General features: G+C 34.4%; 2 protein-coding genes across 2 annotated transcripts; both read left to right on the forward strand.

The window, feature by feature from the left end:
- Window positions 1–41: 41 nt before the first annotated feature.
- LOC145604475 (uncharacterized) lies at window positions 42–3,018 on the forward strand. Its single transcript, XM_081660359.1, has 3 exons — window positions 42–608; window positions 704–1,543; window positions 2,095–3,018. Exons 1-3 carry the CDS (start codon window positions 42–44, stop codon window positions 3,016–3,018), a joined length of 2,331 nt encoding a protein of 776 aa, XP_081516485.1.
- LOC145604476 (subtilisin-like protease SBT5.4) lies at window positions 3,018–24,569 on the forward strand. The gene is made up of 11 exons (XM_081660361.1): window positions 3,018–3,200; window positions 19,436–19,542; window positions 19,631–19,728; window positions 19,845–20,024; window positions 20,135–20,243; window positions 20,890–21,448; window positions 22,103–22,209; window positions 22,362–22,616; window positions 23,306–23,420; window positions 23,545–23,731; window positions 24,016–24,569. The coding sequence occupies exons 1-11, from the start codon at window positions 3,018–3,020 to the stop codon at window positions 24,567–24,569; spliced, it is 2,454 nt and encodes an 817-aa protein (XP_081516487.1).
- Window positions 24,570–25,802: the final 1,233 nt, after the last annotated feature.

Consider the following 25,802-nt stretch of genomic DNA (forward strand, 5'->3'; position numbering starts at 1 on the left):
AACCTGTTGCCCACCACTACTCCACTCAAAAGCCTTTTAAAATGGAATCTTTATGGTATAATCAACCTGGTTTTGTTCATACCTCTTGGATAGCTTTACAAGGAAACCTCACTGCAAAACTCCAGTGCATCACCCCCAAAATCCAATCTTGGGTCAATGATAATGTTCCTAATCCTAAAAAGACTATTACTAGACTCCTAAGAAGACTTGAGGGAACTCAGAGAGCAATTGAGAGTGAACCAAGTAACTCTTACCTTCATGATCTTGAACAAGATCTTACTTCTACCCTGACCAATTACTATAAACAAGAGGAGGCCTTCTGGGCTATTAGGTCTAGAGTAACTTGGTTAGTTGAGGGGGATAGAAATACTGGTTTCTTTCACAAATCTGTGCTTATTAGAAGGAGAAGAAATAGGATTCAGAATCTAAAGTCCCCTGTTGGTGAGGATGTCCCTGATCACCTCCTCACAAATCACATCTCTTCCTATTTCTCTGATCTGTTCTCTTCTCAGGACATCTCCCTCCCTGAGGAGTCCTTCCCAAACCCTTCTATCTCTGTCTCCCAGCAGCCTTCTCTTGGGGAGGTTCACTCTGCTATCTTCTCATGGGTAAATTCAAAGCCCCTAGGCCTGATGGCTATCACCCCTTCTTCTTTCAAAATCATTGGGATACTCTTTGGCCTGACCTTCTCCACTTCTGTCAGGTCTGTTTCTCTTCTAAGTCCATTCCTCCTGAGGCTAATAAGACCATCATTTCCCTGATTCCTAAGGTGAAAGATCCTGAATCCATCAAGCAATTTAGACCTATCAGCTTGTGTAATACCTCTTATAAGATAGTCTATAAAATTCTTGTCCAGAGGATTAGGCCTTACCTTAATGACATCATCTCTCCAAATCAAAGTAGTTTCCTGCCTGTCCTGCCTGGCAGAGGCTGTGAAAACAACTACATTGTGGCCTCTGAAATCCTTCATTCCATGAGGAAGAAATCTGGTAGGAAAGCCTGGTTTTGTTTAAAAATTGACTTAGAGAAAGCTTATGACAGACTTGAGTGGCCTTTTGTTAGATTCTGCCTTCTTAGGACTGGGTTTGACTCTGACTCCACTTCCCTGATCATGAATTGTATCTCTAACCCTTCTTTCCAGGTTATGGTTAATGGATCTCCTTCCCCCTCCTTCCCTGCCTCTAGAGGTATTAGGCAAGGGGACCCTTTGTCTCCCTACTTATTCATCATTTGTATGAATTATCTTTCCCATCTAATTGAGTCTGCTTGCTCTGAGGGAAATTGGACTCCTTTTAGGTTTAAAAATAACAGCACTTCCATCTCCCACCTCCTGTTTGCTGATGATCTTTTCCTCTTTGGAGAAGCATCTCCTGGTACCTTCCTTGCTCTTCAGGACACCTTTGACTTGTTTTGGGCCATGTCTGGCCAAAAAATGAATAGTAGTAAAGTAGTAAGAGCAAGCTCTATTTTTCAAAAAATGCCTCCCCCTTCTTCATTGATCTGCTCAGCTCTAGTTTGGGTGTGCCTGTCAGTCAGGATCTGGGTACATATCTAGGCTTCCCTCTCACTGATAAAAGACCCACTAAAGCTCAGTTGAACCATATCATTCTAAAAATCAGAAATAAACTGAGTAACTGGAAAGCTAAGCATCTTTCTAAGGCTGGGAGAGCCATTCTGATTAAATCCACCCTCTCCTCTATACCTGCCTATTCCATGCAGACTATCTGCTTGCCCAAGACTATAACAAGTCAGATTGACCCGATTTGCTCCCACTTTTTCTGGGGGACCACCCCTGAAACTAAAAAAGTCCCTCTCATTGCCTGGGACAAACTCTGCTGCTCTAGACAGAGGGGGGGTATAAACCTCAGACTGTCTTCCCTTCAAAATAGAGTCTCTATGGCTAAGTTGTGTTGGAAGCTTCAGAATTCAAATAACCTCTCTGCTACTATAGTGAAGGAAAAATATTGTAGTAGACCTTTAGTCACTCCTTTTCATAAGGGTTCTCACATTTGGCAAGATGCTGGGAAAGGTTGGGATGTTCTTACTCACTTCACTCAATGGGGGGTAGGTAAAGGGGATACCTGTAATTTCTAGGAAGATAATTGGACAGGATTAGGACCTATTAGAGCTTCTTTCTATGGCCCCTTACCTAGGAATGAACTTGAAAGATCTGTTTCCTCTTCTTTCCAAAATGGTAAAATTAAAGATGATCTTCTTATCTCCTTCCCCATGATCCCCCCAAATTTTGCTACTTATCTCTCCTCTGTTGTCATTCCTTGTCATGGTGAGGACTTTGTTTCCTCCTCTCTTGGGAAAGGTGGGTTTTTTGACAGTTCCTTGGCTTATAACCATCTCTGGGACTCTACTCATAAGGACCAAGGTTCAAAGTCTTTCAACCATACTTTCTGGGACTTACATATCCCCCCTGCTAAGTTTTTCCTATGGTTATGTCTTTGGGATAGGTTGCCCACTGCTGCCCATCTCAACTATAGACACATAATACCCTCAGGCTCCTGTCCTATCTGTCCTTCTGTCAGTGAAACTTGTTTGCATGTCCTTAGAGACTGTAATAGAGCTAGGGAAATCTGGAACATTATCAACCCTCCAAACCTGGGCTACCATCTTTCTGCAACTGAGTGGTGGGAGGAAAATCTGAATAATACCTTCATCCACCCTTTCTTCAACCTCCCTTGGAATAAGTGCTTTGCTGTCCTCACTTGGAGACTGTGGTTAAGAAGGAATGACTGGGTCTTCAATAAGAAGTCAACCCCTCCTGACAAATGGGTGAATTCTGTCAGACATTTATGTGGTGAACTTATTCTCATGGTTTCATCCACCCTAGCTAGGGCTATCCATGAAAATCTGCCATCTCAAGACATTCTACAAGATCATAACATTTATGTGGATGCTTCTTTTCTGCCAATTCTTTTGATGCCTCCATTGCTCGCATATGCAGAGATAGACAAGGCAGATGGGTTAAGGGCATTGCTGCCCATTGTTCTGCTACATCTGCTGTGATGACTGAAACCTTGGCCATCATTGCTGCTGTAGCATGGTCAAAGTGGGAAGATTGGGATTCTCCAGTCATCTTTTCTGATTGCCTCAGAGCCACTAAGGGTATCCTAAAGTCTGTTATGGCTACTGATGAAATGGAAAACTATTATGCTCTGTGCAGGGACCTGATAAGAACAGGAGGAAGGGTAAAGCTGCTCAAGACAACCAGGCAAGTAGTAGGGGAAGCAGATTTGGTGGCCAGACAAGCCATGTTGGGTCTACATCGAACTACCATTAGTCTGTGTAGTCAGAGAAGTATTTTGGGACATTTTGTAATTATTCTAAGGCCACATGTGGCTAGTACTTTGATCTGTAACAGCTCTAATGTCCATTTTGGACCAAAACTTATTAGCTCTGAAACTGTTAACCTGGGGGAGGGTGTTATCCCTCAGTTTCAACCACCATAGTGATGGTGTGTTGCTTTTGTAAGTTGGCTACGGCCATTAACTTTGCTGATCTAATTTAATCTGTTGTGTTGCTGACAAAAAAAAAAAGAATGTAGAATCCTGCAGGATTAAGAAAGTACACGGATAGACCAGTTTGTATTGAACTGATTGAGCGAATTTGAATATATCAGGTGATGAGGTCTGAAGACTCCAGGCATTGTTACACAAGTACACAACAACAGAAAGTAGTTGGCTTTTCTAATGGAAGGCAGATGAGTGAGAGAAACCACAATTTCTAATCAAAACACCCAGTATTTTTTTGCAACAAGAAATTTATACCAATTGGAATTAGTCGAAAGATCTTCAGTACAAAAACTTGAGTCTAATTAAAATTCATCTTGAGTCTGATGCAAGTTCGATGGTGAGAGCTGTCAAGAACAATGCTGTTAGTTTTGCTCCCGTGTTCATGGTTTATGAGGATATTATTAGCTTATCTTCCTGTTTTAGCTCTTTCTCTATCTCTCATATTAAGTGGACGGGTAATACTCTAGCACATAATGTAGCACGTTGGGATGCTAGGGGTTGAAATGAATTCGTCTCTCTTGGTCCTTTTCCCCAAAGCCTTACCACTTTGGCGGAAATTGATCTATTTTAATGAAATTTGCTTGCTTGCCTTAAAAAAAAAACTTTTCTGTATAAGCGACACTTATTGGGCTGTTTATGAGGCGAGTGAGTAACATTTAGTGTACTCCCTCCGTGTTTTACTAAGTGTTTTAATAGGAGGAACGATCCTATCCGCCCCCCGTTAGAAATATGAATGCTAAAAAAAGCCTAAGTACTCGGACGAGTGAAAGTTCAGAGGAGGTGGCCTGTAGCGTACGAGTCACCCTCTCTGAGGGGCAAATATTTAGGGTAAAAATACCTCCAATACATGGTGCAATCCCATAGAGACACGCAAAAACGGATCTAGAATGATTTCATAGGGCGGGCCATACTTATAAGGTTTTGTTTAAAATAAAAAGGAAAGACAAAAAAAAAGTTGCTAGTGAGAATCGAACACGGTACTACTACTAGATTCATTTGAGCGGTTGCGCAATATAGCAAAAACCAACTTAGCCAACACAAATTGATGATATTTACTGCAGTAATAAACTATTTATACTATTTATATATATATATAAAAAAAATCTGTTCATAGGGCGGGCCAGGGCCTGGGTAGGCCCGCCCCTAGATCCGTCTATGGAGACATGTGACCCATATTAAAAAGGCAACACGTGTCCCTATAGGAAGAAGGCACGTGTAAACCCTAAAAAGAGCACCTGGAAAAGAAAGTAAAGGGTCCCCTTACATCAGGAGGCCCAAATCTCGAAAAAGCCGCAAAACGGGGACCCCATGACACGTGCCTTATCCTGAGTGCACCACCAATCAGAGCACGAAATTCTAGAATTGTAATCCTAATGGAGCACAATTCCCCACCCCTATAAAACCAATCATTTATGACGGGAGAGGTGGATTGTTATAAGAAATTAAACTACCTTATAAAAGGGTAATGTTTTAAGATACTATTATTGATCTAAAAGTCACCGTTGACTTTCATTTTCCGACGTTGACCATATCACACGGCAATAACGTGACTTTTAATTCACCATTTTCTACATTTTTTCTTAATTGGCACGTGACGTTGTCAACACCAGAAAATAAAATCATGTTAAAAGCATAGCCAATCTTCAAAACCGTGAGAGTAAAACATTTGAAGATCATTAAAATCATGTTGTGGCATTTTTTCAATAATTATGGACCAAAAAGCATAGCTGTTAGGACATTATCTGAAAATATGTAAGTTATCTTTAGTAGGGTGTGAGCATCTAACACAAATTGGGTCAAAAAAAGGGATTTTTTTAGAGAGAGATAAACCAACGGGTAGAATCCCACGAACAATGTTCCAACCAAGCATTTTGTACTTTGAAATAGAGGATAGTTGAAAACACAAATACTCGTAGAGGATAGTTGAAATCGTTTTTATTTGTAATCAGAAAATTACCCACTTGAATTTTATATCGCTAAGAAATATTCCCTTGCTAATTTTGAAAGCATTATATTATAAGGTATGTATACATTATCTGTTTTTTTTAGTTGACACATTTCTATTATCATGCTTGCAACACATGTTTTTAACGCTTAATAATTTCAATTATCAACATTGTAAAATTATAAAAAGTCGATATTAATAAAATATACATATACACGATTCAAACAAGATCTCACATGACTATATTTTATTATATCTACAAATTACAAAATCGAGTCAAGATGATGTATGTAAATAGTGTAAAAGTTAAAAGATGTCAACTAAAAAAAACGGAGGAAGTATATAATAAGCTGCTTGCCACCATTACCTACGTACGTACTATCGAGCATTCTCTTTAGCTTTAGACTAAGTGAACAAAATGACAAAAGAGACGAAGGATTTTATTCAGTGTTGCATTTTTTTTTTCTTTTTTAATGAAAGTATTCAATGAGGCATTTTAATGCTTGAAACATGTTTTTATTTCTGAATAGTAACGTTGTTTTTATACATGTTGTAAATGTTTATAATTAATATATACCCAAGCCCAAGCGTTTAGAAAGATTCAATCCCGTAAGTATATAAATATGTATGTGAAGCTGCAATATAATGTCGTTGAAGTAGAGTAAGAAAACATTTTCAGCAATATAATGTCTAACGTGATTAGAATTTCAGTGATATTTGTCATGGCACTGATGATGATATCTACAGCTGAAAGTGAAACAACCCTCCATTACCAACTACACCATACCAATCAGTACTTATATCCAAGGATTCACAACGTTAACCACACCCATCATCAGATACTACCACTGGAGGAGAATAAATCAATAGGTGTTGGTGTTAGTGTTGCCATCGGAGTGGGTCAGATACTAATCGGAATGGTCGATTTAGGATGGAAAGTATTGGCTAAACGCAAAAACTGAATGCTCCTCTACTCTTTGTATGCTGTCATCAGTTCTGAGTTCCAGTCTTCCAGATAGTGTTATAATATATAGTGTATTGATGAGAAGTACTAAAAATATGTACAAAAAAGGACTTATTATGTCAAGTTAAACCATCAGTCAGTCATACAATAAATAAACAAGCATATTTATATTTGGAAATAATAATTGCACTTCAATTCAAATAATAATTACATGGATTCAAAACTAATAGTTATTGAGCATAACATTCTAAGTAGCAAGTACTATTATACAAAGCAAAGGAAGGAAAATAAAGCAAGGACTCATCAATTTCTTTAGATTTGGATTTGAGTTTTCAGCGACAGTGGTGGAGGAACAGCTCCGTGATCCTCCGCTGCTATGCACCAAATCTTTGACACAGGGTTCCGAACCCACGAGGGAGTTTAAGCAGTTCTGAGGGCACCTAAGGATACACCAGTTCACCGACCTTGGCTATTTTTGAGGCAATTTCGAAAGCTTTAGAGTCAAGTCTCTCCTCTCTCCACATTATTATCATGCATGTGGCTTAAATTAGTTATGAGATGAGTTGGAAACTTCTAAAATTAGGAAAATAATCAGATAAAATTAGATATCTATATCACTTTCCTGTTTCAAAAAAAAAAAAAAAAAACTATGTCACTTTCCATATCTTTATTCAACAAATAAGATATAATACTATCTCTATTTCACATTTTTTGCAACTTTGAAGGGTAATAGTAGCCTGGAGTTGTTGAAGTCAAGGACCGTTCGCTTCACAAAACCTCTTGTCCAAGTATTCCCATAGTTTTCTATATATGGATGCCGCAAGCCTTGGTTCAACAACCGCAAGATCCAAGAGACCAACATCGAGTTGACCGTCTCCCAATCAAGCGATTTCTTTTTCTCAGTAGGTTTAGAAATTGTTCCATCAATTATGAAACCATAATTTCTCCTAGATTTCAATGATAAAGTGATAGCCCGAGACCAAGCAATTAAGGTAATTGGCACCCTTCAAAACGACATGAGTGATTGAATTCTCCGATTGGTCGCCAGCGCCAAGGTAAAAGGGAGATGAAGGATCGATCTTGGAGTCATCTACCATTGTCAATTATTCAATAGAGAAGATTAGAGATTAGTGTATAGAGATTAGAGAAGAGGGTTTAGATTGATTTGCTCTGATACCATGTCACGAAATAATTTTCCGTAGTTTGTATTAGAGTATGAGTAGTATATTTATACAAGAGATTAGGGAACATGAACTAGGCCCGTTAGCTATATAATCTACACACTAAATATAGGCTCTAACATTTACGGACTTCCAAGCAAAATTCATTTGTGAGTGTACGACAGAGAGAGAAAAATAAGAATGTATGTGATAAGAGGTAAGAAGGAGAAGGAAAGAGAAGAGGCGGATCAGAGGAGAGAAGAAGAGGAGAGAAAGAGAAGAGAGGAAAGAAGGAAGGAGAAAAGAAGGGCGGACATGAGAAAAAAAAAAGAGGAAAGAGAAGAGAGGTAAAACAAGAAAAGAGGCGGAAGAGCTAGAAAAGGGGGTTAAGGTTTGAAGAATTTTTTTTAAAGTTATATTCCGACGGAATATTTCCGATGGAATTTAATTCCGTCGTAAATTTACAACGGATTCTTTAGATTCGTCGAAAACCTACGACGAAAAAAAAATCCGTTGGAAATTTTGAATTTTCCAACGGAATTACGTGCCCGTCGGAACCAGTCTGTCAGAAATGGGCTGTTTTCTTGTAGTGTTAAATTGAATGCTGGAAATAAATTCTCCCTCCGTTTCATAATGATGTTCTTGTTTCGTAAATCGATGCAAATTTTTGCCAAACTTTGACCGCAAATATCTTTAATCTCACACTAGCAAAAATTATAAAAGTTAGATATTAATAATCTACTCACCAAGACGAATCAAACTAGATCTCACATGACTATATTTATTCTTATAGATTAAGAGAAATTTAAAAGATTCTCTCTTTCTTAAAAAAGTCAAAGATTTCAAACAGGAACATCATTGTGGAACGGAAGAAGTAGCTCCCTTTTGATTCTGGATCCTCTGAACTTGCCGCAATGGTTTTGATGGGTCCACCAAAATCCTAGTCTCGATTTGTCCCACCCCAATTCATTATCTTCCACCTCCAATCCTGCTCTAACCTTCTCCGCAATACACTACTAGAAAATAGCTGAATTCCGACGGACTGCTTCCGACGGACCCAATATTCTGTCGGAAATATCGAATTTTTCAACGGATTTTAATTCCGTCGGATATTTCCGACGAATTCTACAAATCCGTCGTAATATATGGGCTTTCCGACGGATATTTCCGTAGGAAATTACTTTTTCCGACGGATTTTTAGTCCGTCGGAATTTTTTTTTTTTTTAAAAAAAAAAAAAATCAACCCTAGAAACCCTAACACTCCTCTCTTTTCCGCCACTTCTCCTCCTTATCTTTCCTCTTCTCTCTCCTCCCCTTCTCTTTCGTGCCTCTTCTCCTCCTTATCTTTCCTCTTCTCTCTCCTCCCCTTCTCTTTCAATTCGCTTCCCCGTTCTCACTCCCCTTCTCTTTCAATTCGTTCTCACTCCTCTCTCTGAATCTCACTCCCCTTCTCTTTCAATTCGTTCTCACCCGTTCTCCTTCTCTATCAATTCGTTCTCACTCGTTCTCCTTCTCTATCTCTCCTAACCACCGACATCAACAACAAACAACGAACAACGAACAACACCAACATCAACACCACCATCGCCGGCATCAACATCAATAATAACATTCATCTTTTTCGCCCTTACTCTCTCTCTCTCTTCATGCGTAAAACAAAGGTTTTTGGGTCAAATTCGACCATGAAAACTCTAGATCTAGAGTTTTTATGGTCGAATTTGGCCTCTTAAACCCAATTTCGAGGTTATGTGTGGTCTAATTAAGGTATGTATTTCGTTTTTTTCAATTTTGATGTTATTTGTTGTTTTATCGGATTTTTTTTTACAATTTATGGTGGTGGGTGGTGGCTGTTGGAGATCGTGTTTGGGGGCTTGGGTTGGGATTTTAATTTTTTTTCTTTTTTTTTTGTTAATTTCTGATTTGTGATGATTTTCGGTGGTGGCAGTGGTGATTTATGTGGGTGGTGGGGTGGTAGATCTAGTTAGGTAGGTGGTTGTGGCGGTGGTGGTTGTAGATGGGTAGATCTGATTAGGTAGGTGGCTATGGCGGTGGTGATTTAAGTGGGTGGTGGGGTGGTTGATCTGGTTAGGTGGCTGGTGGGTAGGGGTTCTGGTGTGGGCTGGTGATACGGTGGATGGGGTTGGGTGTGGGTCTGGTGAGGGTTTGGCTGGTTGTGTGAGGTAGGGGTAGGTGGTGTGGGGTGACGGCTTGTGGCGGTGGTACGGGGTGGCGGTGTGCTTTTTTTTTGTTTTTTTAAAAGCATTTTCCAACGGAAATTCCGTAGGAAATTCACGACGGAATTCAGTCCGTCGGAAATTTCCGACGGATTTTTCCGGCACCGGAATTACCTCCTTCGACGGAAAATTCCGTCGGAAAAGTGTTTCCGACGGAATTTCCGACGAAAAAGGTGCTTTTTCCTACAAAGCCTTTTCCGACAACCAGTTCTGACGGAATTTCCGTCGGAAACGTGTTTTCCGACGGATTTCAGGGTTTTTCCGGCCTGTTTTCTAGTAGTGAATAGTTTTAATATCAGCATTAGGCCCCGTTCTTTAAAGCTACTCTACTCTGCTCTACTTTGCTCTACTCTGCTCTGCTGAGCCCTGCTCTGATCAAATTAAATCTGCTCTGCTTTGCTCAAAAGAAATCTACTCTGTTCTGCTCTATTTTCAAATAATAATTAATAATAACAATATTAATAATTAATATTCAATAATAATAATTAATATTGTATTGATGATAATAATTTATTATTCTGAATAATTTTAATAATTATTAATATTAAAAATAATTTTAATAATTATTAATATTAATAATAATTAATATTTATTAATCATAATAATAATTAATGATAATAATTATCAATAATAATATTTAATAATTCAAACTATTAAGAATTAATATTTAATAATATTATTAATTAATAATTTCTAATAATTATAACAATTCTTTCAAAATAAATAAATAAATAATAATAATAACAATTAATAACAATTTCTTTTATAAATATTTGATATTAGAATCACAATGTGTAGAAACATTTTATGTGGGTATTGATGGTTAGTTCATTGAGTTGAATTATTTTTCAAATCTTTCCATACAATTTAGGAATTTAAAAAAAAAGAGCTTGTTTTCAAGTAGTACTTTGTATGTCATTATTATTTTTAGTGTTAAAAATATATGATTAAAACAAATTTATAAGTAAAATCCTTATTACTCATTAAATCATTTTATTTTAAAATTTTTGTGAAATAAATATAAGTAAACCATTGTCTTTTTTCTTTCTACTATTAACATATGCTAAATATGGTACACATATATTTATGTTTTCACTCACCTAAATCAATGGTATATGCACTTAATAATGATAATGATAATGATGATAGTGATAATGATAATGATAATGATAATAATGATAATGATAATGATAATGATAATGATAATGATAATGACAATGACAATGACAATGACAATGACAATGACAATGACAATGACAATGACAATAATACTAATAATAATAATAATAATAATAATAATAATAACAATAACAATAACATTAATAATAGTATTAATAATAATGTTGAAATCAGCTCTGCTCGGCTCGGCTCGGCTCTGCTATGCTCGGCTCTGCTATTCTGCTCTGCTGAAATTTAATCTGCTCTGCTCTGCTAACCCCTGCTCTGCCCAGAAGCTCAAAAGAACAAGGCCTTAGAACGACTATCAAAAGGAAGATTGTAAATTTTCACCCATATAGGGCAGAACTTCAACTCGATCGAGTCCAGTTGTTCCTCACCGTGAATTTCTCCAAGCAATAAAAGTTGATTGTCAAAGTTTCAGGGAGCACGCACCATCCAAAATCTTCTCCTTGTCACATCAATGGAAGAATTGGATGATAAATAGGTTATTTTTTATTTTCCTAAAAACAACGTTTCTCTTCAATGCCCAAATCTGTTTCAAAGTCCTTTGAAGGGCTTCAAAATAATAAGATCTCACAGATTAATACTACTATACAAAGATGGAATAAATATACTACCTCCGGTTCATTTTACTTGCAACAATTTCCTTTTTGGGGTGGTTCATATTACTTGCAACAAATTTTTTTTCCCCTTTATTTAGTAACTTTTGGCCTACAAAATGACATATATGCCCTTACTTTTTTACTTAAACGCCCTTATTAAATTATAAATCTAATTTTATTAAATTAAACCCCAACCTTAATTAATTAAACTCCGATCCCATCCCATTTAACATTCTCTCTCCTCCTCCAACCCCATTTTCATGGTGGCTTCATGGTGTTACGAGCGGCGGGGGTTTGCAGATCGGCGGGCCGGGTTTTGTGGGTAAGTTTCGTGGGTTTGGTTTCGTGGGTCGGGTTTCGTGGTTTTAGATCGGCGGGTTTCGTGGGTTTGGTTTCATTGGTTTGGTGGGTTGGTTGATCGGCTGTGGGTGCGTGGGGTGGTGGTGGTGGGTTGGTTTGGGTTTGGTTTCGTGGGTATGCTGGGTTCGTGAATTGAATGGGTTCGTGGTTGCAGATCAGTGCACCAACCCAGATCGGCAGTTTCGTGGGTACTTGGCGTGGTGGTGGATCGGCAGTTTCAGATCGGTGCGTGGGGTGGTGGTGGTAGGTCGGCGAGTTGGCAGGTCGTTGGGTTCGTGGGGTGGCTGGGTTCGTGGGTTGCTGGGTACTGCCTGGGTTCGTGGGGTGGTGGTGGTGTGTCATCAGCGGGTTGCTGGGTGCGTGAGGTGGTGGTGGTGCGTCGACGGTTTGGTGGGTGCGTGAGGTGGTGGTGGTGCGTCGGGGTTTGCTAGGTGATGCTTGGTGGTGTTGGTGGTGGTGGGCTATTTAATTTAATTAAGTGTGAATTTGTTTTTTTTTTAGGTTAGATAAATAGTTTATCACATACCCTTATTTTCCCATAATCATGTTTTCAATCTTTTGCCTTGGTTTCCGAAAACTTGTACTAAAATGAACCGGAGGTAGTATATTTTTATCCAAGCAAACACTATATACCCCCATCATATGAAATTAAGACCCTCTCCAATGGTGAGACTCAAGTGGGTTTTTTTAGGGCATGCTTGGTTTGGGAGTAATACATTAAGGGGGTAATAAAAGTCAAACTAAGCAAAATGAATGTGAAAATAGGGAAGAAGGAGATAGTGATGGTGTGATTGTAAGAAGATTTAATTTGTAGTGATGGCATGGTGTGAGGTAAAGAAAGAAGAATCAATACCCTCATTTTAGGGGTAATAGTTACACTAGGGGCAGGGTGGGTAACTATTACCCTCATTATGAGAGTAATAATTCCTCCATCTCTCTCTTTTCCTTATGGCAAAACTACTTTATTTCATTTGTAAACACCATGTCTTCTACCACAACACCTCTAATTACTTTCGTTTTTTTCAAGTTAGACTTTTATTACCCCTTAATGTATTACCCCCAATCCAAGCATGCCCAGGAGAGAAAGAATATTTTTTCCAAAAGAAAGTTGCTAAGTTTAGATACTCAACTTTGAGTCTCATTTGACAAAAAGTGTGGGTCCTTATCAATATTATAATGTGTTTTATAATTTATTTGGTGGGCCATAAATTGAAAGTGACATTAATATACTTTAGAGTCTCACCATTGGGAAATTAGACTTCACATGAGTTGCTAAATTGATAAGTGGGTTGGGTATCACAATCATCAATAACTATATACTAAAAGACACACCAGCAATGACACGTGTCATCTCCTGGTGTATCCTTAGTATATTTTTATTTTTTAAAATTTTAAAAAAAAATATAATTCCAAAAAGGAGATAATTTGCATATATATATATATATATATATATATATATATATATATATATATATATATATATATATATATATATATATATATATATATGTAAATAATAATCAATAATAAATATAATCTTACGGTAATCTGAAAAAAATATATTAAAAAGATACAATATATTTAAATAATCACCAAATAAATCTTATTATAAATGTCCTAATATGTTGATATGTAATATTCCCTTAAAAACATCTTAGCTAATCATGACTATATTCTTACTATAATATATACTTTGTATTACATACGATTGATATTCATTCCTTATATGATTAAATCATGCAATATTCTCTAATTCTCTTTACCTTTTTATTTTTATCCCAAATTTTCCAAAAACATCTTACCTAACCGGCCATTATAAAAAAGCATTAATGTGAATTTTTGAATCACAACCACTAAATAACTTTAAACGTTATTTTTTCTAATGGCACAAACTTTAAAGCTTATACAAAATGTCAATCCGTCGAATGAAAATATTACTATACAGGCTAGGGTTATCTACTTATGGACTATTCCATCTTTTAATAATGCAAACGATGTACATTCTCTAGAGATGGTTTTACTAGATGAACAGATATGTAATCTAATGTTTGTCATCATTTTTTATGTATGTGTATAAGTTGTGCTAGCATCTTGCGGAGTTTCAATATTTATGTTTTTTTTTTTAATTTATTGTTTTTTTTTAATCTAAATTAGGGAGGAAAGATCTAGGCTTCCGTGAAGAAGTCCTTGCTTGTGATATTTCAAACTAAACTAGCATAGGGACAAGTTTATAACATTTCAAATTTTGGAGTTGGATTTAATAATGTGTCGTATAAACCCACGGGACATGAATACAAAATTCTTTTTAAACACTTAACTACAGTCAATCAAGTGGAAGGAGCAAGCATTCCCATTCGTGGTTTTGATCTGAAACCTTACAATTCAATAGTTTCAACAAGCAGGACACCAATATTTTAGTTGGTATAATTAATTAAGTTTTTAATATATGTTTGTCTTACTTTATTTTTATACATAATTGATTTTTTGATTTTAATCGTGAAAAAAGATTACATTGGATATCTTTCCGGAATTTCATCAATCAATACATTTTTAAGAGATGATAATCAACAAAAGATGATCAACATCCAATTGGAGGATTTGCAATAAGTAGAATATAATTTTTTTCCATTAATAAATACATTGTTTTTAGTCATATCTTATCATGCAGTATTAGATTTTTATTTAATTCATGACACACCTAATTTTTTTTATTTTATTTTATTTAATTTTATTTTTTTGTTATAGAAAAATTGTCTTGGATTGCATATTGTGGAATACATATGCTGACCAACTAAGAGACTATTTTTATTTATTCAATACTTCGTATATGATACGTAGTATTAAAATTTTTATTGATATACTTCGTATATGATACGTAGTATTAAAATTTTTGGTATATGATACGTAGTATTAAAATTTTTGGTATGCTTATAAATATATGATACTTTGTATATTATACATAGTATTAAAATTTTTGGTATGCTTATAAATATATAGTAACCCCACTAAATATTTGTTTCGTGAATTTTGTAGTCATCTTCTTAATATACTTCATGGCATTTTATGAATTTATACAAGAAAATGAAACCTATATATTAAATGTAGAATTGTTTTGATTATGTTGCATATTTAAAAAAGTAAGGAGGTAAAATGATAAGATTGGGTATGAAGAATCCCCCTCTCCCTTTTTATTTATTCGAAGCATTTGAACATTTCTATAGAAACACCCAAAAATTGTTCAATTACTTACAAACAATGCAAGAATACATATATTCTATTTTATTTTATTAATAAATTTCTCAATCATATATTTTATCATTATTTTATTAATTTTACATAAGATATACTGATCCTTACCCTTTTTATGCAGTGATTGTATGTAGAAGGACGACCTTATTCAATTGTTATCTTCCTCGATTAAATAATAATTGTTCAAGTTTCTAGAACAACTACCGGAGATGATAGAAATAAAAGGCAACGCAAATGATAACACATGATGTGCAATTCAAACATTAATCTTTATCTCTATTTTTTTGTATTTTAATTTATTTCTTTAATGATTTTTTCTTGACAAATACTTTATTATTAACAATAATAAATGGTCATTGCAACATTATATTACGTCAATTGTTTGTTTGTTCACGCTTTATATTATGTGTATGTTTTGTCAATTTTTAAATTTTTTTTTAATAGACCGTGCATGGCACGGGCCCTAAACTAGTTGGAGGTAAAAAACAACTCATTTTGTATTTCAATACTCAAAGTTGAGTCTCACCATTGGAGGTGGTCTAATATACACAGATCGATTACTTTTCTCAATCTCTTATATTTGCTTCTCCTTATTTCACAACAAAACATAATTCATCAATTTTTTATTCCCGCAATTTCGTTAGGGGGACGCATTCTCCTTAGATATTGTTATGAATGTAATGTTAAAATATGTGTTTTCTTGTAAATTTTGACATTTTTTCCTTTATTTTTTTTTCAAGAATGGTATAGCTAGTAATCGCTATTATTTTTGAATCACATCATTATTTTTTACTCCCTCAAATTTTAGTCCCAAAATGTTCACCCTATTTGCTTTTTCTAACAATTAATATTAATTTTTACCAAAATTCCCTCCAATTTGCAATAATAAACTTGTGCAAATTTAAATTTCCCATGTAGATTTTGTTTTCCCATGTACTTTTATTACTTTATCTCTTTATTTTTTTGCATACCCAATGTCAATTTACATTTTCAATGTAGTTTTACTATTCTTATTTGTGTTTATTAATTCCCGTGAAAAATGTCCATAAGGGACTATCAAAAGAGGACGGAGGGAGTACTAAATTTTCCTGTCTTATGAAGATTGATTGAATATTTGATTTTTATTTAAATTTATTTTTTCTTTTAAAACTTGATCGAATCCCTTAATTTGGACACCACTTAGCTTGTACTTTTTATGATTATCACATGACTCTTTTTCCTAACTACCTTAAAGTAGTTTTTTTAATAATCAAAAGAAAATAGTGAATAGGGGACATTATGGGAACATCAACTTTTCACTCCTACGGTCTTACCTCATCCCTTCTCTTATTGAATAAAGATAATCACACACATTAGGTTTTTTTAGTCCAATACTCTCCTTTTTACTTTTTCTTATAATTTGTTCTATCTCATCCACTTGTAATTGTTGCCATAATAAAAGAATGGAGAAAATATTTGGTATATTCTTAAGAATGAGTTGGTAGCAGTCACTTTGTACAATTGTATTAGTAACCTAGCTTAATGTGGAGACTTTCCTATATATAGTTTCCTTTGTAACTTGCCTTAATAAATTATATTATATTATTGTATTAAAAAAAATACTAACCACATATCAAAACATGTTGGGCAGACCGATTTGGATAAAGAAAAAAAAATAGGAAAAATTAGTTTTTTTTTTTAGGAATAGGAAAAATTAGTTGAATTCGTCTTTGAAATCTGAAAACCACCCACTTGTAAGAATTTCATATCGCTAAGAAACATTCCCTTGCTAATTTTGAATCATTATTTAAGGTACAAAAATTATATAAGTACAAGTAAATTAATCATTCTCATTTCAGATCGAATGAAAAAAAAAAAAAATTTCAAAAATGCAGATTTCAATACTTTTAAATTATCTTTTATTATCAATTGTTCTTTTGACATTGCAGCAAGTGCCCACCTATGCTGCCCCAAAGGCAAGTTTTTAATATTTAATTTCTTGATCATCTATCTTAATAACTTCTTCTATCAAAAATCAATTTAATCTTCAATATTATTTGGAGTAATCCTTTTGTTCTTTTATCATCTATCTTCCCACCTACGTACTATAGCAACAGAAATCAAGAGAGTTAGTAGGAAGTGGATCCAATATATATATATAGGGTTGCGATCCAATGAGAAGATTCTTAAAATGAGAAGAATGAGAAGGATGAAATGTGCATAAGTTTTTCATTAAATGTACATATTTTTTTCACTAAATGTGCAAAACAGATTTTCGAAATAATAAAATTTTAGAATTTTCTGGAAAATCAGAAAATGTTTAAATTTTTTTTTTTGCACATTTAGTTCAAAAAATATGTACATTTAGTACAAAAATTATGCACAAAAAATCCTTATCATCCTTCTCATTTGACTCTAAATCTATATATATATATATATGTATATATGTGTGTGTATATACATAATATACATATATATATATATGTATATACATAATATACATATATATATATACATATATATATAGCAGGCCACACCATGTGGCCTGCTGCCAAGTCAGCAAAAATAACTGATCCAGACGCGCGCATAATAGGTTACTATTCACGCGCATGTAGGAGTTACTGGTATTGTCAGGGTTACTTGTATTTTTCAGGTGTTACTAATATTTTTTTTTTCCTCGAGTTACTTGTATGATTACTTATTTAGGAGTTACTTGTATTTTTTTTTTCAAGAGTTACTACTTGTATAGATTACTTATTCAGGAGTTAGTTGTATTTTTCAGGGGTCACTTGTTTTTTTTTTTTTTTTTTTTTTTTTTTTTTTTTTTTTTTTTTTGTCAGGGGTCACTTGTATTGATTACTTATTTAGGGGTTACTAGTATTTTTCAGGGGTTACTTTTTTTTTTCTTTCTTTTGGGGTTACTTGTACGGATTACTTATTCAGAGGTTACTTAAATGGGTTAATTAAAGGGTTACTTGTATGATTACTTATTCAAGGGCTACTTGTATGAGTTACTTATTCAAGGTTACTTGTATGAGTTACTTATTCAAAAGTTGCTTGTAGGCCCCATACCAAACTAGTAACACCCTACAAGTAACCCCCGACCAAAACTAGTAACACCCTACAAGTAACCCCTGACCAAAACTAGTAACACCGTACAAGTAACCCTTAACTAAACCAGTAACACCCTACAAGTAACCCTTGACCAAACTAGTAACACCGTACAAGTAACCCCTAACTAAACCAGTAACACCCTACAAGTAACACTCTATAATCTGCACATACTACTATTGTTATTTATGTTGCTGATTTTTTGACGAAGAATGTTCGATCGAAGATTCCACGAAGAAAACGAGCTCAAATTTCTCCGGTTCTCATTGATTTCACTACTTCAAATGTTGTTGATGATCTTAAGCTTAATTAATCGCAATTTTTAGAGCAATTTGACACCCAAATTCTACAATTTTGGGCTTTAATTGCATCAATTTGGCAAAGAGGAGAGAGAAAATAGGTTGAGTAAAGATATGATTGTTGGTGATGTGTGGTCTGATTTGAAGAAGAAACTAAGAAAAGAGGAAAGAGAAAATGGGTGGAGTAAAAATATAGTTGTTGGTGATGTGTGGTTTGGCTTGGAGAAGAAGCTAAGAAAAGAGGAGAGAGATAAAGGAAAGAGAAGACTTATGTATTATTTAAAAATAAATAAATAAATAAAATTGTGGCTGGCCACATGGTGTGGCCAGCCACTTACAAAAATTGGTGTGTATATATATATATATATATATATATATATATATATATATATATATATATATATATATATATATATATATATATATATATGTATATATGTATATATTTATATGTATATATTTATATATATATATATATATATGTATATATAGAAGATCCTTAAAATGAGAAGGAAGAGAAGAATTTTATGTGCATAATTTTTGTACTGAATAGCATATTTTTCGAACTAAATGTGGAAAAAAAAAATTTGACAAAAAATCAATGTGCATAAATTTTGAACATAATGTGCATTATTTCTATTTTTCTAGAAAATCAATTTTGCACATTTAGTGAAAAACTTTAGCACATTTGTTCCTTCTCATTCTTCTCATTTTAAGAAACTTCTCATTGGATCTCATATATATATATATGTATATATAAACTGTAATATTTTGAATATATGATATCGAGTATTTTTATATATTTGTGATTTGTGAATTTGTGATGCAGCACTACATAATCTACTTAGGTTCTGACCATGCAAAGCCTCGTTTATCGGATAGTCCTGAGAATGTTACAAACTCACATCATGATTTGATTTCTCTTGTATTAAAGAGGTATCCGATTCATTAATATTTTTGCCTCCTGAAATTTAAAGGAATGATAATTAATTACTTTGAATTTGATGAATATGTAATGGAACAGTGATTCTAAATCTTCGGAAAGAATAATATATTCTTATAATAAGATATATAATGGGTTGGCTGCGATATTGCATGAAGAGGAGGCCAATGAACTCGCAAGTAAGGGATAGATGAATCTAGAAATATGTTAAGGTCTTGAGGGTATATATTTATAATTTATGTTATGTCTTTACAAAATTATGTAACTTTTTTTTCGTGGTTTAATTTTCATGTAGAGCATCCAAGCGTTGTATCAATATTTGAAAGTCGAAATCTTGAGTTGGCAACGACTCGATCATCCGACTTCTTAGGATTACACTATCAGCCTAAACTCAAAGAGGCATTCAACCTTGAAGATTCTATATGGCAGAAAGCGAGTTTAGGAGAAGATATGATTTTAGCAAATGTGGATACCGGCGAGTTTTATTTTCTAATTAATTTATACACCAATTTTCAACCATACATCTAACTACTTTAGTGTAACGAACATTTGTGTCCTAATAACAAATTTGTGACTAATATATAGGTGTATGGCCGGAAAGTCAGAGCTTTTCAGATGAAGGTTATGGCCCGATTCCCAAAAAGTTCAAAGGAACTTGCGCAAATGAACATGATCCAGCATTCAAGTGCAATAGGTCAATATATCATCTACTTCCTAATCCCTATACTACTCATATTTCATTATTATTATTAAACTTCTTTTTGTTTGTTTCGTTTGGATTTTTCAATTTCAAAAGAGAGAATATTTAACTATGAAAAATGTATAAGAAAATGCATATTCATTACGTGGGATCTAAATAGATTATCTCAATGTGTAGTTTCCAAATCTAAATGTTTATAATTTCGTATAAAGCATGGTTGAAAATATTGATAGGTGGCAGAATCTTTCTACAAAGCCACATACTTGGTATATATAAATTACTACCCCCGTTTTTTTAGTTGATTGATTCATTTTCACTTTAGCACTATTTAAGATTCATACACTTTCCTTTGACCATGTTTTGTGATTTATATTTTATAAATAATATAGTCAGGTGAGGTTTTGTTAGATTCGTCACGGTATATATTTTCAAAGTATCAACTTTTTATAAATTTTGATTATCGGGATCTAAAGATATTAGCGTTTAAATTTGTGCGTCAGTAAACGTGATTAAAAAAACGTGTCAACTAAAAAGAAGCGGATGAAGTAAATCATAGGCTAATAGGAGGCAGAATCTTTGTTTATGTTAACAAATATAAGCTAATGATTTGAGGCATGGTGGTTTGTACGTACAATTTCAGGAAGCTTATAGGAGCCAGATATTTCTACAAAGGCATGGTAGAACATTGTAAGAGACAGAATTGTAGCTTCAACGAAGCATTGAGCCCTCGAGACGATCAACATGGGCATGGCACCCACACCCTATCAACAGCCGGAGGGAATTTCGTCCAATTCGCAAACATGGGAGGACTCGCGAATGGGACAGCTAAAGGAATGGCACCAAAAGCCCGGTTGGTTGCGTACAAGACTGGGTGGAATACTAAATGTCCAACAATAATTGCCGGAGGCAGTAATGAAATGGATTTGTTGGCTGCTTTTGAGGCTGCTATTGATGATGGCGTAGACATAATCAACTTTTCTCTTGGTCTCGTTGCTAACGATTATTTTACTGATGCTGCTACAATTGGTACTTTCCATGCTATGAAGAATGGCATTCTCACCATTATTTGTGCTGGAAATATTGGTCCCAAACCCGGGACTGTTTCGAATCCCCCGTGGGTGTTGACTGTTGCCGCCTCTACTATGGACAGAGAGTTTTCCGCCCATGTCATACTTGGCGATAACCGTCCAAAGATCAAGGTATATATCTATATCTATACATATATATCGGCTCTTATGAGAACCTACCCCTCCTTATTTAAAGAGCTCTTTCGTATGTGACAACACTTTTTATGTTCTAAATTTTTATTTAAAAACCAATCTTAACCATTGATCGCACTCCATCTTATGGCTCACGTTACACCTGCATTCATTAACGACATTTTTGTAATTTCGCACATTTTCCAGTTTCTTAAACTTTTAAGCAATTTCATTTACTTTTACTAATTATTCATTTAATTTTTAAGAAACGACACTGGATGTCACTTTGTAAAGTTAGAATATTATGAAAATTGTCATTATTGACACGGGAAGCATGTGGACTGTCCGATTAACATGATACAATGGTCTAGAATCTAGATTAGTTTCTAGTTCTTATTTTACCCTTGGTTCTCATTATAACTTGGTTTCTATATACATATACGTAGTACTCGTATATAATATTGTTCGGCTTAGCTTAGCTTAGCTTGACGTTTTCGATGTACAAGAGGTCAGGGTACGTACCCTATATGTACGTCTTCGGTTTTTTTTTTTTTTGACAAGACGTAGTATGTGTTTGTTATTGATTAAAGATTATGTACACGTTTTGTAATCAGAACAAGCGTTACCCAATCTGAATTAATGTAAATTGAACAGGGTATACGATATTTTGAACCAACACTTGAAGAAGATCTTAGTACAAAATTATACCCACTAATCACCGGTGCAGATGCTCGCATGTCCGACGCTAATATCAACAATGCGTGAGTTCAATTATTAATTACCTTCTTTATTTTTTTTACTGAATTATTATTGTCAACGATGATATGATAAATCATTTAATAAAATGTACATACACCCTTAATTGATACTTTTTTTTATTTTATGATATGGATGATGGATGGATCGGATGTAGTTTGTTGTGTCAAAATGGAACACTTGATTCCGCGAAGGTGACAGGAAAGATTTTGGTATGTCGTAACACGCTCACTGCTGGATCGGAAACGCTTACAAGTATTGTAGCTCGAGAAGTTGGTGCTGTTGGTATGGTGTTAGTAAATGAAGAGATGATAGGAGATGGAATTACCCTTGGCCAAATGCATGCGATTCCCACTGTAGTCATTAGCTACAAAGATGGAGAAACTCTTTTCGCTTATATCAACTCTACGAGGCAAGATTAATTAATAACTTCTATCTTGTTCCATATACTTGTGCATGATGAATCTTCAAAATTTTAGATGTTACTTCACTGGCCTTTTAATTACGGAGTACTTTATACTTAACACGTACTTCTTTCGTTCTTTTATGTACGTGTCAGTTAAAAAAATATTGAAAAATGTGAGTGTGTATAGGTTAAAGTAAAAGAGAAAGTAAAAATGTGGGTGGGTGTAAAAAAAATTAAGTGAATATAAAAATGTGTAATTATTATGGGGTAAGAAAGGTAAGACCCTAAGATAGTAAATAGAGTTGACTTAAAACATAATAATGAAAAAAGAGTAGAACCGGAAAAACGGGCTTAAAGGAAAAGTGAGTAGAACACAGTACAATAGAAAGAAGGGAGTATTAGATAGCAATCTGATTGATATTGTCCTTTTTTACAATTGAATCTTAAATTTTAGTTCATTTACCATATATATATTACCCCGGCCCTCTTAGCTTATCCCACAATAATTACACACTCTCTTACTTGATTAATTAACCTTTTTCTTACACTCACATACCTTTTTCTTACGTACGCTCACATTTTTTTTATTCCATACAGTAATATTCTTATACGAGTATAAAGTATCTACAATAAGTATAACATTTTTGCAAAAGTAGATGAAAATCCAAGAATTAAATGTTATAGTTGTATAACAGGAGTCCCAGTGCGTCAATTAGTAAAGCAACGTCTTCGTTGGGAATAAAGCCTTCTCCAATCATGGGTTCTTTCTCGTCCAGGGGTCCAAACCAGATTACCCCTGGCATTTTAAAGGTTTAATTCCTTGTTTTAATTCCTACATCATATCATTGCTAATTAAATAACTTAATTGTACTTAATTGGTATATGTATATATTTTAATCTGCGATATGATATGATATGATATGATATGATGCAGCCTGATATTACAGCTCCTGGGGTAGATATTCTCGCCGCTTATCCTCCACATCTCCTAGAAAGTCCATTTTCCCTAGTAACTGGAACATCAATGGCTGCTCCTCACATTGCTGGTATTGCGACTCTTATTAAGAAGCTACACCCTGATTGGAGTACCGCAGCTATCAAATCTGCTATCATGACTACAGGTATATATTATATATGTTTACGTACGACACATTGGTACGTATATCAAATAAATGAATTGAATGATACATTAATTAATGAAAAATTCCCAATTTAGAAACGAAATTTGTTTCTCATGGGGGCATTTTTGTGAATAAATCAACAACCTTTTCATTATTGTGGGCTCCATAATTGAATAGAGTTGTTGGTTAATTTACGAAAAATGTCATGTGAGAAACAAATTTTATTTCTCAATATGAGAAATTGGGGCATCCTCTTAATTAACTTATTCCATGTAATAATGCAGCAAGCCCCTTAGACAATACTGGGATGCCAATACGTGAAAGTGACAAGGTGAGTGAGGCCACGCCTTTTGCATACGGGTCGGGCCATGTGAGACCCAATCTAGCAATGGATCCTGGCTTGGTTTACGACATGAATCACTATGATTACTTTAATTTCCTTTGTTCAATCCCTCATAAGAATAATGCAACCTTACAAAAGTTTTACACAATACATAATTCTTACAAATGTCCCACCTCCTTTAACATCTTGGATTTAAATTATCCATCCATCTCTATCATTGACTTTACGGGCAACGCCATAGTTACCCGCAAGTTGAAAAACGTTGGACAACCAGGAACCTACGTTGCACGCATTGAACCTCCACCCGGTGTTTCAATTGTGGTGGAGCCGAAAACTTTGGTGTTCTCTAAAAAGGATCAAACCATTATGTTTAAACTTATCTTCACAGCCGATGTCAATCATCTTCCCAGTGATTACATTTTTGGAAGTTTGGTGTGGTCTGATGCTAAACATGTTGTTAGAAGCCCTATTATGGTCAAGGCCCAAAAAAGCTAACGTGCCATTTCCAATTTTAATCACGTCACTCTTTTTTTGTTGGATTATTGTATAGAATATATTATTAGAGGGACGTATGTACAAGCTTTGAGTCAAGGTAAATTTGTTTGCTTCTTACTGTATTTGTTTTTTTCTTTAAATAAAGCTTTATTGGAGCTTTTTGTAACTGATAAATTAAAGATAAATGATAGATATTTTCATTATTGCTAATTGATTTTTAGCCTAGACAAAAAGCTTACACTACATGCTTCTTACATACATGTAAATATGTAATAACTACTTGTAGTAATTATTACATAGAATTTGTTATATACACCCGGTGTACCATACACACCTGGTGCACCATACACCCAACTAATCCAAGTTAGTTTTTGCTCTTCATTTAATGATTAAATTAGTGAGTAGCCCGGGCGTTGCTCCGAGATATTACTTTTATAGTTGTGCAGCTTCAATACTTTTATAGTATTATACTATTTAGTGTGCAACATTAAAACATAATTAGCTATTAGTCTAGATGGTTAGACAATAATCTCTTTTAATTTCCAAGATGTCTAGTGTTCGAACCTTGTCATCCATATATTTTTTTCAATATAGTTGAGAACATGGAGTATTTTTGGTAGTGCAATGATGTGGCATATTGAGGAATGGAGTAACTGACGTGACATAATAAGGAGTTGAGTTAGTGACGTGGCATAGTGAGGGTTCTACGTGGCGTAGAGACGTTTTTAGAAACGTCTTTTAATAAGATCGCAGTAGATTTAAATTTATTCTAATAGTAAAATAATTAGAAATACCTAAAATTGGTGAGAATCAATTGACAATGAACTTCAAAAGTATGAATTCTCTATGCACCGTACCCCACAACAAGAAATAATCCTGTTTGGGCTCTATTCTCCCCTTGATTTGTCAATCAACTTGTTGCGTTATAATTATGTGATTCTTGTGTGTTATACATGTGATCCTATTTTAGGTGCGTATGAATATGATTAATGAAATTCTGCTTAGAGTACCTATAATCCTACATTGTATTACTTTGAAGTTTTGTACAAGTAATTTTTTTTATTTAATACTATCACTTTGAAATTTCAAAATTTATTTATTTTTGGCAAACATGAACCTGTTTAGTTTATACCGTTTGTAATGATCTAGAGGAAAAGTAATCTTATGATTGTGGAATCCTGCAAGAATACGAAAGTAAATGGAGAGACCAGTTTATGTTGAACTGATTGAGCG

This window comes from Chenopodium album, chromosome 22, assembly GCF_948465745.1.
Source record: "Chenopodium album chromosome 22, dcCheAlbu1.1, whole genome shotgun sequence".
Lineage (NCBI taxonomy): Eukaryota > Viridiplantae > Streptophyta > Magnoliopsida > Caryophyllales > Amaranthaceae > Chenopodium > Chenopodium album.

Excerpts from the sequence above, each read along its gene's own strand:
- LOC145604476 (XM_081660361.1), top strand. The coding sequence starts at position 3,018 with ATGACTGAAACCTTGGCCATCATTGCTGCTGTAGCATGGTCAAAGTGG. Across the intron at positions 21,449-22,102 it reads ATAACCGTCCAAAGATCAAG|GGTATACGATATTTTGAACC; the intron begins GTATATATCTAT and ends TAAATTGAACAG. Across the intron at positions 23,421-23,544 it reads TTACCCCTGGCATTTTAAAG|CCTGATATTACAGCTCCTGG; the intron begins GTTTAATTCCTT and ends GATATGATGCAG.
- LOC145604475 (XM_081660359.1), top strand. The coding sequence starts at position 42 with ATGGAATCTTTATGGTATAATCAACCTGGTTTTGTTCATACCTCTTGG. Across the intron at positions 609-703 it reads ACTCTGCTATCTTCTCATGG|GTCTGTTTCTCTTCTAAGTC; the intron begins GTAAATTCAAAG and ends CACTTCTGTCAG. Across the intron at positions 1,544-2,094 it reads GCCTGTCAGTCAGGATCTGG|GAAGATAATTGGACAGGATT; the intron begins GTACATATCTAG and ends TGTAATTTCTAG.